This window comes from Apostichopus japonicus, chromosome 16 (assembly GCF_037975245.1).
Source record: "Apostichopus japonicus isolate 1M-3 chromosome 16, ASM3797524v1, whole genome shotgun sequence".
Classification (NCBI taxonomy): Eukaryota; Metazoa; Echinodermata; class Holothuroidea; order Aspidochirotida; family Stichopodidae; genus Apostichopus; species Apostichopus japonicus.
In genome coordinates, this window is record NC_092576.1 from 25,589,312 (window position 1) to 25,606,471 (window position 17,160).

A 17,160-nucleotide genomic window follows, 5' to 3' on the forward strand; every position below is an offset into this window, starting at 1 on the left:
GTAATGTAATGACAACTTTTAGCACTAAACCCTAGCATTACCTAGCACAAGTCAACTGATCCCTATCGACCCACCTCCCCCCCCCCCCCCCCACTGGGCCACTATAATCAACCACAGTACATCACAAAACATGTAGACAAGGCATTCATTATCCAAAGCAGATCTAACATACAATGTCACTGATTTAAGTTCCATTACATACTTGTATTTCATTAAACTCCAATTAACCTGACATGCGCCAACCCCCTCCCCACCTCCCTCCCCATCATATTAACTATCTATTCAAAACAGCAATAAGTCGCCTACACAACCTCTTTGTTGCATATTGTCTCAAATAATACAGGGTTTGCCGTTTAATCAGTCAGTGAATTCTTAGCATTTTCATTTCACTCCCCGCTCCCTCCCCTCCCTCCCCCTCCCTCCCCTTCCCTCCCCTAACTCATGAAAGTTAATCAAAAAGGAGCAACCTATCAACAGACTTGCACAATATTTAGCCTTTTTAAAGTAAGACACACATAACAGGTAGCATCAAGGTGTTAAAGGTATTTTGTCCTTTTACAACCCCCCCCCCCGCCCCCTCCCCTTTATATATTAGTGTAACCCTTGTTTCCTGAACCCACTGCACACCCTCCTGTTCCCCCTTTGTTCAGTAATCTAACAACGCTGTGTCTCCTTACAGTAAAGTAATTTAGTGTAGCTGTTCATTATAACCACCAAAAACAACCCCCCCCTCCCACCCCTCCCCCTTTACTCCAATTTGAATATTAAACTGGCCCCATTATAACCCCTCTAAGCCCAGAACCATTAGTCCTTCATTAGTTATAACAACAAATAGTCAACTCATAAACATTATTGTAAAATACTCCCCAAGATATTTATTTTATTATGATATAATTATTGATATTATATTTATTATTTACTTTCCTTCAGATTCCTATATACAGTGTGAGTCTAGTCCAGTCCTTTAACAAGGTTGATGAAGATGGTATTACTCTCTACTCTGGTCTCTCTCTACCAATCATAACATCAATAGAGAGGATGGCCATACAGACAGAGAAAGGGAGAGAAATGAATAAACATGAAGTTAATGGAATATTAAACTATGTACAACACTCTCAAAGATTCAAGCAACTGAGGTAAGTATAATTAATAAATATGTAAATAATGTTAGTAATTAATAAAATAACTAATTAATTAAAGTGGTGTAAACAAGATAGATATTATTAATATAGAAAATATTTAAAAATGACTGCAGGTTTATTGATAGTTTTAGATAATTGTAGAAGGAAAACAAAGAAATGAAGAAGAATTGAATAGAGAAATAAATCAAAATAAAAAAAATATAGAGAGTAACAATGAAAGAACAGTCATAAGCTGAGGAATATGATTAATGGGAGAGTAAAATAGAGACAAAATGAGACAGATAAACATATTTACAAATATAAAAATGAAAGATTGACTTGTATTGCAGTAAGAATAATAACAAATATTTCTATAGTGAGAGGAGAAGACATTAATTTAAATGGTTTATAATAATTACTAATAAAATTGACTAAGGAATCTAAGAGAGAAATGGATCCAAAAAAATAAGAACAGGTTTATGTAGCTAAATTTTTAGTTTAACAAACTTGACAACATCAACAGTGAAAGAAATTATTTACCGTAAATAGTTAAGAAGCTGAATAAATAAGTTTTGTTTTAAGAGAATGAAATCTACCAGTCTACTTCACTCCTCTACCTATCTCATACTTACACAGCGCCCCCCCTTATCTAGCCTACTAGTCCCATTCTGGCAAATTCTACCATACCTCATCTGGCCACCCACCCTGCTCTTCCTCTTATTTGCCAGAATTCAAAGAGTTTGGTCTTATTTTGGCTCATGAATTTTCTAATTCGTATTTTCTAACGATAACATCTACCATATCAACTGAAATTGAAGAAACAGCATCAACAAGCGGCCAGCAACAGAATCAACCTGATTCTGTCGGGTATCCTTTGTTTTTCATAAGTAAAATTTTGCACTGAAAATTTTGTCAGTTTTGTCAGCTTAGGCGGCAGAGCCTAACACACTGTAGCGGGCGGGCTGTTGAGGCCTTAGCTACTTCTTGTTCATTAGGATAGCCTAGCTTAGTAGCATTTAGGCCGCGGGGCCTTGCTACATGCTACAACTTCGGTTGCGGTTGTCGCTTTAGATTCGATGTCCAATTGTCCACAGGTTCGATCTCCTTACAGGGGTATATCGTTAACTTGGGATTTAGTTCGGCACTTAGGTTGTCCGGTATTCCCGGCCCTAGTGTCAGGGGTTCATTGACTATATGCGTATTATATGTATACATGTATGTTCTCGCCATTTCTCCCTTAGCGGAAAATCGCGGACTTTGCAACTGGGAATTGAGTTAGCACTTAGGTAGTCCGGTATCCCCGGCCCTAAGCTTAGTTCCGGTACACAGAGGTGCTCGCTCATTCCCGCCACCTTCCATCGTTTTGGCGGGAAAGTTGTGGAACAATTAGGACTTACAGTTGTCCGGTGTTCCCGGCTCTGATAGGCAGTCTGTCTACCTACATGTGTGCATGTTTTCCTTTACCACATGTTCCCAGGAACCACGTTCCCAGATATGGAAGAAAGGAAGTGGAGGACTGGTTGGCCGACAAAGCCCGGAAGAAAGACCGGGACAACTCGGCTCCAGGGAGCCAGGAAAGCCGGGGAAGGCACCAGCGAAGAAGCCTAAGAGGCCCAGAGTATCCGCCTCCAGCCGGGACCCAGGAGGGTCCCAATATGATCCAGAGTGGGTGGCTGAAGTAGCCGTGCATGCACGGAGTAAGCCTTTAAGCCCGACTAGGGAGGCCAGCCAGGACGCTGAGCCGTCCCTGGATCACGAGTGGGTGGCCGAAGTAGCCGTGCTTGCACGGAGTAGGCCTTCAAGCCCAACTCGAGGAGCCAGCCATGAGGCTGGCTCGACCCAGGACCTGGGTAGGCAGGAAGCCAGGAGCCAGGAAGCCTGCCGGAACCCAGGAGGGTCGCAACATGATCCAGAGCGGGTGGCTGAAGTAGCCGTGCATGCACGGAGTAAGCCTTAAGCCTGACTCGGGAGGCCAGCCAGGAGGCTGAGCCGTCCCTGGATCACGAGTGGGTGGCCGAAGTAGCCGTGCTTGCACGGAGTAGGCCTTCAAGCCCAACTCTAGGAGCCAGCCAGGAGGCTGGCTCGACCCAGGACCTGGGTAGGCAGGAAGCCAGGAAGCCTGCCGCAACCCAGGAGGGTCGCAACCTGATCCAGAGCGGGTGGCCGAAGTAGCCGTGCTTGCACGGAGTAGGCCTTTAAGCCCGACTCGGGAGGCCAGCCAGGAGGCTGAGCCGGCCCAGGATCACGAGTGGGTGGCCGAAGTAGCCGTGCTTGCACGGAGTAGGCCTTCAAGCCCAACTCGAGGAGCCAGCCAGAAGGCTGGCTCGACCCAGGACCTGGGTAGGCAGGAAGCCAGGAGCCAGGAAGCCTGCCGGAACCCAGGAGGGTCGCAACATGATCCAGAGCGGGTGGCTGAAGTAGCCGTGCATGCACGGAGTTAGCCTTTAAGCCTGACTCAGGAGGCCAGCCAGGAGGCTGAGCCGTCCCTGGATCACGAGTGGGTGGCCGAAGTAGCCGTGCTTGCACGGAGTAGGCCTTCAAGCCCAACTCGAGGAGCCAGCCAGGAGGCTGGCCCAATCCAGGACTTGGGTAGGCCAGAAGGTCTGGCCCCCCGGAGCCGGAGCCAGAGCATGGAGAGACTCCCAGATACCCGGGAGCCAGGATGACCTGGGCAGGATGCGGCTCTATCCGAGGACGATCCCACGGAAGATCGGGAAGACCGAACCAGCGATGTCTGGTCCGACCGGAACAGACAAAATGTCCGGGTGGAGGAGAGTGGTACCCGGTGTGGTACACACACAGAGATGGGCTCTGGGAGCCCAGGTCCAGCGAGACCCCGGGTCTGGCGAGACCCCAGGTCCGGCGAGACCACTGGTCCGGCGAGATCCCAGAGGGAGTGCGGAAGCGAGGTTCCACGTCGGATCCGAGACCGGCCCCGAAACCGGGAACCGGAGATACAATCGACTGCTGGGGCCCCAGAGATGGGTTCCGGAGGGCCCGGGTCCGACGAGACTCCAGAGGGAGCCCGGAACCGAAGTCCCACTCCGAACCCAGAGCCGGTCCCGGAGCCAGGACGAAAATAACAACTGCTGGGCCCCCAGAACGGGGTAGCAGGGGCAGAAGCCCGGCCCGCAGATCTCCTAACTGGAGCCGCGCCCGGTCCCGAGGCTTGGTGCGGATGAGAGTAACATCTGCTGGGCCAGCCCCGAGCCAGGTCCCTATGGCGAAGGGAGATATACTCATCCCCAGCCTCAGAGGGGGAAGGACACGGGCACCGAACACAGACATCGGGGCTGAGGAGCGATCGCAACCCACGGCCAGCCCGGCCGCGACACCACGATCAATCCCAGACCAAAGAATGGAACCTGATTTGTTCCCCGGTGAGGACATTCTGGTTTGCAGAATGCCGTTCAGCCTGTCCGGCCTAGACGACGAGGTCGACCCCTAGATTTCGGGGTTACAGAGGAGCGAAAGCCCTCCTACATCGGGGAGTGTTGCCCCGGAACTAGCAGCTTGAGCTGCGACGACAGGTTCAAATCAATTGCGGAGAAACACCGCAATCGCTATACCATTAATCGCCACACATCCCAAATGTGTGTTTAACTGGTACCAGCGGAAACCAGGACATGACTTAGATTTCCTGGGCATTCATGGGACATATTCTCCTCGCTAATTATACTCCTCTCCAATTATAATTCATCGCAATGTTCAACACTGTACATTTGTTAAGCCACCTAGCAAACCTGGCAAAGTGCTAGGGAAAAACGAAAACTTAAGAACCTTGGCAAACTGCCAGGAAAGTGTACACGCTGTACATTTGTTAAGAGAGAAGGCGCCAAGCAGGCACCTGTCTTGCCACGTGTGAGCTCAACGTTTGCTGCAACGAGCTGTCGAATACGTGAGCGATCCCATGTAGTAAGCCTCTCTATTTCTTTGGTGAATTACCAAGACAAACACGTTAGTAAGTTGGAAAAGGGGTAGGATAGAACCCCAGCAAAGTTACAAACAATAACACGCCCCAAACATATAGTAGGCGCTCCATGAATAATGTTTGATGTTCCGGCATTTTAAGCAGAATTGCATTTCGTAGCACCTGATGGCCTAGTCGTGACTATGCGCTAGGTGGTTTCGATAGGAAGTTGGAAACCTTTACTGAACTACGAAATGGACACATCTCTACATGAAGAGATTTGAAGTAACGGGTACGTTATCTTAACATTTAATACGTGTTATTACGTTAAATGTGTTGTGTAAGAACGTCGACATAATGTGTCTATGAGATAATAATGTTATATCAAGGTTATATTAATATCCTAACGAAAATTGTTCGGAATAATAGCCTGAAAACGTTTCGGTGACATATTTCTTACACCACAAATAACGTTATCATGACAGAATTTGAAACGTTTAATAACGCTTTGGTGTTTGCTGAGTAACTCCTTGGGCTCCGTTAAGCAGCCAGGGATTAGTGAGGTGGATTATCTACAAACCCACCCTCTCACCATCTTCACGGTCCCACTCCGCTGGCCGACGTGGTCACTTCAAGGCACTGGAGGCCAAGGCCATCCTCAACGCTGTGAGAGCATGGCAAAAGGAGTTGAGGGGTCACGCAGTCTACGTGAGGACAGACAACTCAACGACAGTGGCCTATGTCAACAAGGAAGGCGGGACCCGCTCACGAACACTCAACGAGATAATTTGGGAGCTGCTCCATCTATGCGACAGCCTGAACATCTCCCTCACGGCGTCACACCTAGTGGGAGTAGACAATCAGCCAGCGGATATCCTCTCGCGAACCACGAGCCCGAACGAGTGGGAGATAACCCAACACTGGGCGAACTGGACCTGGAACTGTTCCAGATCTTCAATATCCCGAGCATCGACCTCTTCGCATCAGCAACGAATTTCAAAGACCCCGTAATTCTGCAGGAGGACATTTCACGCGAAAGCGTGGAAAGTGGATACATTCTCATTCCCGTGGGCGGACCTGTACCTGTACGCGTTTCCACCGTTCACCCTAATTCGCAAGGTGCTGGCAACACTCAGAGACTCAGACGCAACCATGCTCCTACTCACACAGTATTGGCCGAACCAAACGGGGTTTCCTCTGATAACGGAGCTGCTCGTCGACTACCCTCTCAGACTTCCACCCAGGGCAATCGTCCTGCGAGGCCAGACAGAGGCCGACAGAGGGATCCCAAACATCCAGCTCTGTGCGTGGAAACTCTCCGCAGGGACCTACGTCAGAAGGGAGTTCCTGCAAAAGCTGCGGAGTATGCAACGAGAGCCTGCGCGAGTCCACAGTCAGGACTTACGATCCCAGACTCGCCAGGTTCAACCAATGGGCAACAGACAATGCTTGCAATCCCGTGGAGGCCTCTCTCGGGGAGATAGCCGCCTTCTTCACTCTTTGAAGAGGGCAAAGCGGCCTCAACCATCCGCAATTACCCCTCAGCCATCGGTGCCATACACAAGGGCCTCCCAGACGGTTCAACAGTAGGCGACAAACTGGACCTCACAAAAATCATCAGAGGATTCTTTCACACCAGTGGCTCGACGAGGACACTACCCCCGACGTGGTCACTCGACGAGGTTCTGTCAGCTTTAGCCAAGCCACCATACGAGCCGATCAGGGAGTCCTCACTAGAGGACCTGACTAGGAAAACCCTGTTCCTACTGGCGGCAGCATCGGCCCGGCGTCAGAGCGGCATTCACGCCCTAACCATAAAAAGGGACTACATGAGATTCGACAACGACGGGGTGAGGCTGCTTCCTGACCCAGCCTTCCTCGCAAAGAACTAATCTATGACCTTTCACCGGAGGAAATTTTCCTGCCATCGATCGGATCGATCTCAACCATCAAAGAGGACCGACGTTGGTGCCTAATACGGGCATTACGAATATATCTGGACAGAACCAAACAAATCCGTTTGTCCGACCGTCTGTTCATACTACCACGGGCACCACATTCGCCAGCTTGAAGGACACCTTGGCTTGTTGGCTCCGAACCAAGATCTCGAGCCATACAAGGAACCCATTACCAGTACGAGCCCACGTTGTCAGGGGAGTCGCGGCCTCACGAGCATGGTTCGGCGGCGTCCCACTCGAGGCCATCATGAAGGCGGCGGCATGGAAATCTAACACGACCTTCGTCTCCCTGCTACCTGCGGAACACCAGGTCACCTGATGGAGACTTAGCCAGGGCAGTTGTCAATCCGCCGAGACGCGGCACCTGGGCCCACCACCAATGACGGCTGTGTCACTCTGGGGCGCTGTGTAAGTATGAGATAGGTAGAGGAGTGAAGTAGACTCCCAAAAACTTACCTGGTTTTAGGGTCTACGAGCGACGATACCTATCTCATACTGGTTTCCCTCCCTCCTTCCCCACTCCAGGTCACCGGTCGAGGCGGATTGCCAAGACCTTACGATGTGAATTCTGGAGAATAAGAGGAAGAGCAGGGTGGGTGGCCAGATGAGGTATGGTAGAATTTGCCAGAATGGGACTAGTAGGCTAGATAAGGGGGGGCGCTGTGTAAGTATGAGATAGGTATCGTCGCTCGTAGACCCTAAAACCAGGTAAGTTTTTGGGAAACATTATGCATGTCTTGAAAAAATGTATCAAATACGGAAGTATATACATAACCTCCACCAGGTTCCTCTTCCACACCCCTAGTCCTTTCAAATGCCATTCCCTTATTATTAAAATAATTCCTAATTTGCTATGTGAATTTCCCATCCAATGCCATAACAACTATATATCGGACCCAAAACCAAGCACACCTACGCACTGCTGTTCCTACTACCTGCAAATCATGCCCTGAAGCAATGTTTAGACTACGCAATTATATATACCCTCTCTCACGCATCCTCCCGCACCCCTCAAATGTCATTTCCCTGAACTTGTTAAATGTGTCCTATACGCTATTTAATATCCACGCCAAGCGCATCACACACATGTACATTTCCTTAACACCACCTCTTACAAATGAACCTTCTGCTGTTGGGTTGCTAGATAACACCATCTCCCCTCTCCCCCTTTTCATGAGTGCTAAATCGCCAGTCCAATCCTCCGCTGTAACCACTCCCATCCCCGGACCCCCCCCCCCCCGGCACCACCACCCACCCCTCGGCACACACACACTGTTCCATTTCTCCCATATTTGTTTAATCCATGTTTCATCAAGCCAACACTCCGCTTTAACCCTCCAACCCACCCCTCCTTTCCGCATCCCACCAACTGCACCCCACCCACATCACCATCCACCACCCCCCCCCCCCCCTCGGCATACGCACTCTGTTCCATTTCTCCTATATATGTTTGAATCCATATTTTCATCAAAATGACAATTTACAACAGATAACGTAAATCGTATACACCCTACAATGTGTACACATTCACCATATATCTGTACAGTTAACTGGTTTCTACGCTTTTCTACTCAGACAGTTCACACACATTTTTCAATGCTAAAAGTCTATTGAACTTCGTTCATCATTTTCTTGCTAAAGGTGTACAGCAATCTTTTCCCTCTACAGACATTTTCAATAGTTTAACATTTTCTTTTGTTCAACACCTGTCAATCAAATACTTAAACAATGCAATGAAAAGAAGTTGTATTCAGTGAAAGAGACGCGCGCGTCCCAATGAAAAGAAGTTGTATTCAATACAAGAGACGCGCGTGTCCTATAAATAACACCTGGAATCTACAAACAAACAAGTACCTGGAGGTTGCTATGGATACACCTACACTGTAGACACTGTCTGGTTTTTTTGGTCGGCCTGGCACTGAGATTGTTGTCAATGATTTTTACTGTCATTTGGGGAAGCGATAAGTTGTTATCTAATATGATATGGAATAAGGAGCGTTAGCATGCGAAAATAAACAGGTAAAATTTCTAATAAGAAGACCAAACAAAAATTATATTAAATTGCATAGTGTTGTACTTGAAGAAGTTAGACAAACAAAATCCCCCAAAATAAAAAATGCAGAGACCAATTTTGTTAGGAGACATGTGTTATGTTTATGTGTTATGAAAGTTGATGCTAGTGGGAATTGGAAATTTATAACTGAAGGACAGGGCAAGGGGTGTTTTTTTTTGGGGGGGGGGTTTCGGGGTTAGTCCCCAGAATAAAATAATGCCCGGAATATTACAAAGCACTCCAGTGTACAGTATATTCATTGATAACGTGTGTGTGCGGCTCAACCTAAACAGTAAAGAAAAAAGTCTACATTTTTTCTAAAAGTTACAGATTATAGGACCTTCATGCAAACACCATCCATCTAACCAAAAGCTCTCAAAGGTAATAGACACGGCGCCCCTAGAACCCCTCACCTTGACGGATGGCATAATATATTTGCCGCCCCACCCCACCCCCTCCATCCACCCCCCCCCCCCCCCGCGTTGGCACAGCCAAAAATGGTTGTTGCTTCCATTGATATGGGTATCGTAGTGTTGTGAGTTCTGGTAAATGAAGATTAAGTACGCATATTTCCAGTCGTTAAATGTTAAAGGCACACTCTCAGCTAGGAAATTGCTAAAATAAAAAATCTTGTCTCAACGTATTCCCCGATTAAAATATAAAAACAATGCTGCCCTCTTCTCACAGCGGCAACATATTAATTTCTTTAATATGGCATTCTCATCCTTAGCTATAAACAGCATACGCAAATGGGTACCGTTACCGCGAAGGGATCAGGTTTCCGAGATTCTAATCTGCCTCTCAGTGTTGCGTAACCTATAGGCACACTGTATAATTGTACTGTGTGCTATTCGAGTTAGTATTTTTTCGATTTGCTATATGGAACCAGGGAGTTGTTATGGAATGGAACAGTGCATATTGTACTGCTGGGAAAACGCTATACCAGCTCGTAGGAGCAGGTAGTTGTTATGGAAAGAGTCATATGTATGACCTCGTGCTGCCGATTTTTGTTGGAGAAATTGCTGAAGATATAAAATGCGAATAGTTTCGTCGTGTAGTTCTCTATAAATATGTAACTGAATGTGTGCTGCTAATGTACTGTTATTTGACGAAACGACTTGCTTCTGGCCTAACGTTCTTCAATACTTGAGTTCCAAATAAAACTGTGAGCAAACAGCTTATCCACTAGAGAGCCTGTGTAGAAAAAACACGCACATAATACAGACAGGTTAATGAGCATGGTGAACACAAAGAGATAGATGTAAGGGGATTAGTAGACAAGGGATAGAAAGAAGACTGAAAGATAAAAACCAACAGGGGAAGAGGAGAGGTAGGAGATAAACAGTGGAGGGACAAAGAGAGGATTAAGGGAAGGGGTAGGAATAAACTGGAGAAGAACAAAAACAGAAAAGTGTGGAGAAAAAAAGGGGTGGAAAAAGCTATGAGAAGAGGAGTTATGGGGAGGGGGGCAAGGGGAGAAGGAGGGGGAATGAAGAAAAGTTAGTCATGTCCTTCCCGAATGTTGAACCCATGAGGTTGAATGGTGCGATGTAGCATCCACAACCTCCTGCTGATTCGCACTAGCTCAGGACGGCTACCTAAGGATTCAATCCCCTGTGCCTATAGAGACATGTCGTTAATGGTATGGTTGCATAGCTCCCAACTCTTGAGAAGGCAAATGCTGGTCCATGCCACGAATTGCCGTCCTGGGGGAGGGTTTATGGGGGGTGTCTCACTCCCCTTTTGATTTTTGTTTAATCCTGGTGATGCCTACATGTAAAATGGTGGCACCTAGAAAGGCTTTTGTCACCCAAAATTTTCTGAGAAATATGCACTTTTTTGTGTGTAACATCAATAAATTGAATAGTAGGTGATAATTCATTCTTGCCCGTGGCATGAAAATGTTCGCTGCTCGCCTTAATGGAATGAAATATAGCCTACTTTGAGGTTCAAATGATGATGTAAAGGAGGTTTTATACTCTATTATGCTAAATGCTAAAGAAATGATGGTTGCTTAGTCCAAATTTGATGCAATTTTTTTTATGTATACTTGTCAATTACAATGCAGGTTTTTGGGATGCTTGCGCGAGTCAGGGGCTTTGGGTGTTAGAATGCGGGTCCAACCCACGAATTGTGGGTCAGTTGGGAGCTCTGTGGTTGGGAAGGTTAAAGTGTTCTCCAAAAAAAAACCAAAAGATGAATGACCTTCGGCACAGGGGTAAACTGGACTCCTCCAGCTGCCTTTACTACATTTTACTGCATTACTACAAACATATGGTGGCTTCCACGCCAACTCTCGACCAGAGTATGCTGTATTGGCCCCAAATAAACCAGATATTCAAATATGGTTACCTTTGGTCAAAGTTTTGAAACTAATTTTATTACCACCTTCCAGGAAATTTACCTCACTGGGGACATTCAGGCATCTTATGCTTTCAATTAGAATGCCTTAGAACAATTTGGAAAGTAAAGACCTCTAGGAACATATTAAATATTCTAGCAATTATAGCATGCTAAATTGGGGACAATACTACATAGCCCACCTTGAAAATATCCTGTAACGTACTCCGGATAAACAATATCTAATATGGAAGAAATGCTTTGGTTAAAGTATGAATATGGTCACTTGAACATTAAGAAATGCAAGTGAGATAGTGGTAAGTTTTCCCTGCTCATGGTTATTGTAGTTGAACTCAATGTAAGAACTGTACAGATCAATGTGTTAAAAATAAAAACATTTTACAATACTGACTTACCTAACTTTAGAATAAGCAATACAAACAATAGTAGGGCAGTATTCCAATATGGAATGCAAGAACATATACCCAAATAAGGCTAGGAGACGCCATGCCTCCATTGTGGAACTTCTCCATGATAAGTATAGGAGCGTTACATGCAAAAGAAACTTTGCCAAAACTTCAATAGACCCTATAATGTCCCCTGCATTTCAAACATCTCCATCTGCCACTATCTCCATCTGCCACTGGGCCCGACTGGGGTTATCATGAGAGCACTGAATGAACTGTTTTATCACTACTAGCTGCAAGTTAGAGTACCTCTTCAACACTCTATGACATCACAATATATGTTATGTTAAATTGATCTCACACAATACAAAATAAAGACAAGTTATTCTGTACCAACAATAAATAACCCAAGATCAATGTCACATTAGAACTACTGGTATGACTGAACAAGCTACAGTAATTAAAAAGATCAGATATTGCTATCATGGAAAGCCAAATAGTGTACAATCAAGTATGTAGTCAAACCAATATTCAATCATTTACTTATTTAATATGACACAGTTGTAACTTTGATGACATCAATTATGTAGTTTACTTACACTATGAATGAACATGCAAATCAATGCTAAATACTACAGAAAGGAGAAGGATACATAACGCACTGAATGCAACAATCAATGTTTGACACCATGGAGAAGATAAATTCTTATGATACATTGCACTAGCTTAGTAACTTCATTTTACTTAGACACCATGTTTGTTGTTGTCTGTTATGGTACAGTTTGTTCAATTGTCTTGAAGCCTTGTGATATCTACATTCTGGATACTTGTTACTCCCATTGTCCACTCTTGTGTCCTTGATGTATGGTATCTAAATAAGCTGAGAAACTGCTTTGACATCAGCTAATTCCAAATTGTCCGTATCCATGTTAACAACGTTCACTATGCAAATCCATAGCTTCCACTGGAGAACAAGAAATATGACAATCATCTTACGTAAAGTAGAGAAGCACACATTTATTAATGAAACAATCCAACACAAAGACTTCCAGTTCCAACCCTTATATCTGCTTGCAAAACATCCATCATGCCATAACGCTATGCTGTGCTGTACTGTTCCTCTAAAGGATGTTCTGTACATCTGTAATGTGAAATGAAAATAGAAAAAAGACATATTTATGGCATTGTGTGAGGACAGAAGTGTCACAAAGATATACCTGTTCAAATGATTTTCCAAGATATGATTTATTTGATTTTAATTGCAAAAGAGACATTCAGGCTCATAGCCAAGGTAACTGGGTTGGAGCCAGCATAAATGTTATGTTTGTTTATTCACTGAGATTGTAACTTGCACTCATTGTAATAACTAAAAATTATTGTTCAAATCTGGGTGAAAGTAGACCCCTTAATGATGCCCCTAACATGTTAAACTAGAAATATACCTCACACTCAAAATTTGCCAAAAATGTCAATGTCTTTGCTGATATGAAAATATATGCACATGACAACCTGATCAGGTGACAACTACAGTAAAGGCAGTTAAGAGTAACTATCTTTAAGCAGTGCAAGTACTGTACTGTATGTACAAATGATGCCACATCATCATGAAACATAAAAAGGAAACATAAAGAGAAAAGAATAAATGTGCAATTTTTGAACACAAACTGCTTCAGACAGGTAGGTAACACATTCTACAAGATTGGTAAATGTCTTTATTTTTCAGAGATAAGGAAAAATACTACAGGTACTGTTATCATTAACTTGTGGGGTTTGAACATTTTTGGGTCCCTCACATTTACAGACCTCCAGTGGCTGTTTTAGCACCATACTTAGCACTACATGTCTATGTCATTAATACAACATAATACAATAAATGAATAAATGTGTCCAATGTCCTAAATCTGGTTAGTCATATACAGTCCTACAGTAGTAGACTGCAGACCTAGTTAAAATGTAGACTTATTACAGCATGGAATGATTACAGTATGTACATCAAAAAATTACCAGTCTCCACTGGGGTATAGCTGCTGGAGTGCATTGCTGCATCAGCCTCTGTTGGGCATAGCCTTTCGTTGAGGAACTGGTGTTATCTTTTCTGGTTGATCAGTTTGGATACCAACCTCTCGAGTTCCTTAATTGGGCGCACACCTTCAACTGAAAAAGACAAATAATACCGGGATGTGCAAAGTTAATAATATATCAGAATGCATACTGTACACATAGCAGGGAAGTGCTCATGAATATTTGAGTGCCAGGCAGATTGGGCGGTAGTGTGATCCACACCCTGGGAGAGGGATTTCATGGGTGGGATAACCCCCCCCCCCCCAAATGGACAAATTTTACACATGAAGTATGCTTGTGTGGTGCTATATTCCTATTCTGTGCCATATATTCTCCCAGATTTTGGTTATGGTAAAACTTATTAAATTATCATCAAAAAGTGCTGGGCGGAAAAGGTTAAATACTGTTTGTGCGGGGCGCCATTCAGAACTGCTGGGCGCAGCTGCCCAGTGTGAGCAAATCCCTGACATAGTGAATTATATAACTTCCAACATAAATTACTGAATACCACATTTTGCCCTTCACTAAATAGTCAATAATTCAAATCAATTATGCAAACACAGAACAGTAATTACACTACTAGTTAATACAGAACTTTGCTTTTGGCAGCATAAATTCATCACATATGCTTTATGATTTACAGTGTCAACTCTGCAAGTATCCAAGAATGGTTCATTAACTAATCTAGTGCAAACCTAAACTAGTGATGTGCAACAATTTCTATTATATTTCTTATGTCTATGTTAGTAGTATACACCCGCAGTATTATAACTCATCTACTAATACCTTACATACACTAAATGTCATAACGTTTAATGTTACAATGGCAATGTCACAGACTAGTAGGCCTGCTCATACACTAATATGTCACCAAATTTCATCATGTTCAGGGATGCATAATTGCTTTCAAAGATATAGCTAGGCTTTGCTTATTTCCAAGACTAAAAATTACGGAATATTCTACAGGTGTGCCCTAAACTATGAAGTGTTTAAAAGATAACATAGAAACATGATATGGTATATAATGGGCGACCATTCTAGTTCTCTCACAAATCAGTAGTATCATTTTCATTTTGTATAATTTTTAGAACTGCATGATCAGATTATGTGTAGAGCTATGAAGCCTATGATGTTGTTATATTTTGGCAAATGTCTTTAATTTCTACATCATGATGAAATTATCAATTATTGTAAGACGGACTCAAAGACCCCCCAGAATGGTGCGTCATGTCCGATGAAGCGCATATTTGGTGCGTTATTACAACTACAATATGTGCGTCAGTGTCCGTCAATGTGCCATGCATGGTGTATCCTTTAAATTAAATGTGATAAATTTTGTCGAACATAAAATGGTGGCATTCACAATTATTGGTGACATTGATTTGTTTATATTGTCCTTGATTTTATGATTAAACAACGATGATAGCAAACTATCATGTTATGAATGCATAAATATGTGAACAATATCTACTATCCTTCACTAATTCAACAAAGGACCCTGTAGAGCTAGTGTAGCTTCTTTCAGAGAAGGCTTTTGAGTTTTGAATTAATTTGGAAAACTTAGTTATATCAGTTATCACTTTACACTACAGTTACCAGGAAAAGTTGCTACCGTTTTTTTAAGTTACTATACCAAGTTGGGAGTATTATAGGCATACTCTAATTTGGGATAGAAAGAGTTTAAATTAATGCGCACATTTTTTCTTTGCAAGTGGAGAATCATCCACAGCTAAAGTGGCTATGCGGATTGACAAACAAGTGAAGCAAATTAAATACCCTAGCCTATGCATATTAGACTTAAAAAAGTAAAAGAACCCAATGCCTTAGTAACTTAATTCATCTTGGAGTTGCTCAGCAGATTCGAGGTTATTTCACCACTTAAGAACCCATTCTCAGACAAAAAAAAAGACAAAACTGAAATGGCTACACAAATTAGTAGTCTATAACTGAGAATGACCATGCATGCAATTATGCAGTAAATTTTCAAGTTGTCAGCCTAATTTATTTGTTGCTAGGAACTCTATAATTGTGCTGGTTAAGTAGAGTAGGAAATGAAAACAGTTACTTTATTGCGTATAGGCCCCAGTCCCTCACGTATCTCATTGCATACTAGACTTACAGTTACAAAATAAATATGCCCATATCAAAAATGCTCTTGACAGGAATAACCACCAAATTGAGGTAGGCCCTCCATGGTGCATAATTTTATAAATCTGGGCCTGGAGCTAGGCTACAGTAGTCCTACTTGTGCTATTGCTCCGCTCATGAGAAGTTGCATTTCTTTCAAGTTTAATTTTCTTGTGGGGAGATCTCCCTAGCAATGATGATATTACACTAATGTACAGTAGGCTACTGTAAGTCCTATTCATATTTGCAAAGCTACCGAATCATAAACCAAACACATGATACCGCACACTTCCATACTGATCATGCTTAGTAGGCGAATATAAGTAGAATAGCATAAATAACACTTCATGAAATGTTCGGCCTAGGCTAGGCTGCAGTTAATACAGCAGCCTGCACTGCAGTAGCATGGACGCTGCGGATTTCGGACACCTAAGCCTTAAAACACCCCAAAACTATATCTCATGGTATAAATCACCTGAAACTATACTTGATATGGTTGGGTCATTTTGGAGAGAAAATAACTGTAGCTTCGTACTTTTTGGTGCAATTGGCTCTTGCTGTAGGTTGTCTCATCATGAAATCGCGTAGTCTTTAGGGGTGTCCGAACTTCGCAGTGTTCCAAACTTCGCAAAACTGACTATACTAATACTGTACTAGCCTATGTCTCTCGGTGTATTAGTTGCCTTAGTTTGTAGTACTCGTAGTAGGCCTAGCTAGCATGATCTATTAAACAATATAACAAGGAAGCCTACGGTAGACCAAACACTTCGGCCGAAAAACAGTATACAGTAGCCTAAATAGTAAATATATAACGTTAGTCGTTAGCATAATTTGCTGCCTACCTTCTCGTATGAATGATCTGCCATGCCAGTAAATGCTCCGCGAATGTAGCATTGGTCATTTTGTCGATCCCCGATCTCTGTTCCAGTAGATCGTTTTTGGAGACCCAGTCCACGTACGTAGCACCAGCTCAAGTACACTTTTCATTTCATGTCCGTTTTGTCGCTCACTGCATTTGGCATCGGTTTTCACACTAAAGCAACCTGTGCCTTCCACCTCAACAGCGCGGCGACGCGGCCGCAATATACACGTTACGTGTGTTATGCTACCACTGCATCAAACTGTGCTATATATTACGTATATTTACATACAGGGTACACTGTACACTGACGTCACAGTTATA

General features: G+C 43.8%; 1 protein-coding gene and 1 long non-coding RNA gene across 12 annotated transcripts in view; one reads left to right on the forward strand and one right to left on the reverse strand.

Annotated features, from left to right (window-relative positions):
* The window catches only part of LOC139982453 (uncharacterized), a 564,762-nt gene that overhangs the window by 486,502 nt on the left and 61,100 nt on the right, over positions 1–17,160 (forward strand). For 4 of the 11 annotated variants that reach the window (XM_071995336.1, XM_071995341.1, XM_071995346.1 and 1 more), the window contains one exon: positions 931–1,136. The exons of the other annotated variants lie outside the window; for them this stretch is intronic. In XM_071995336.1, coding sequence (XP_071851437.1) covers positions 931–1,136 — 206 coding nt within the window. The remainder of the gene's footprint in view (positions 1–930; positions 1,137–17,160) is intronic. 11 annotated transcript variants of the gene reach the window in all.
* On the reverse strand, positions 10,784–17,071 carry LOC139983691 (uncharacterized). Its single transcript, XR_011798795.1, has 3 exons — positions 16,820–17,071; positions 13,794–13,943; positions 10,784–12,930 (listed from the first exon to the last, which is right to left on the reverse strand). It is a non-coding gene; the product is annotated as an uncharacterized lncRNA (long non-coding RNA).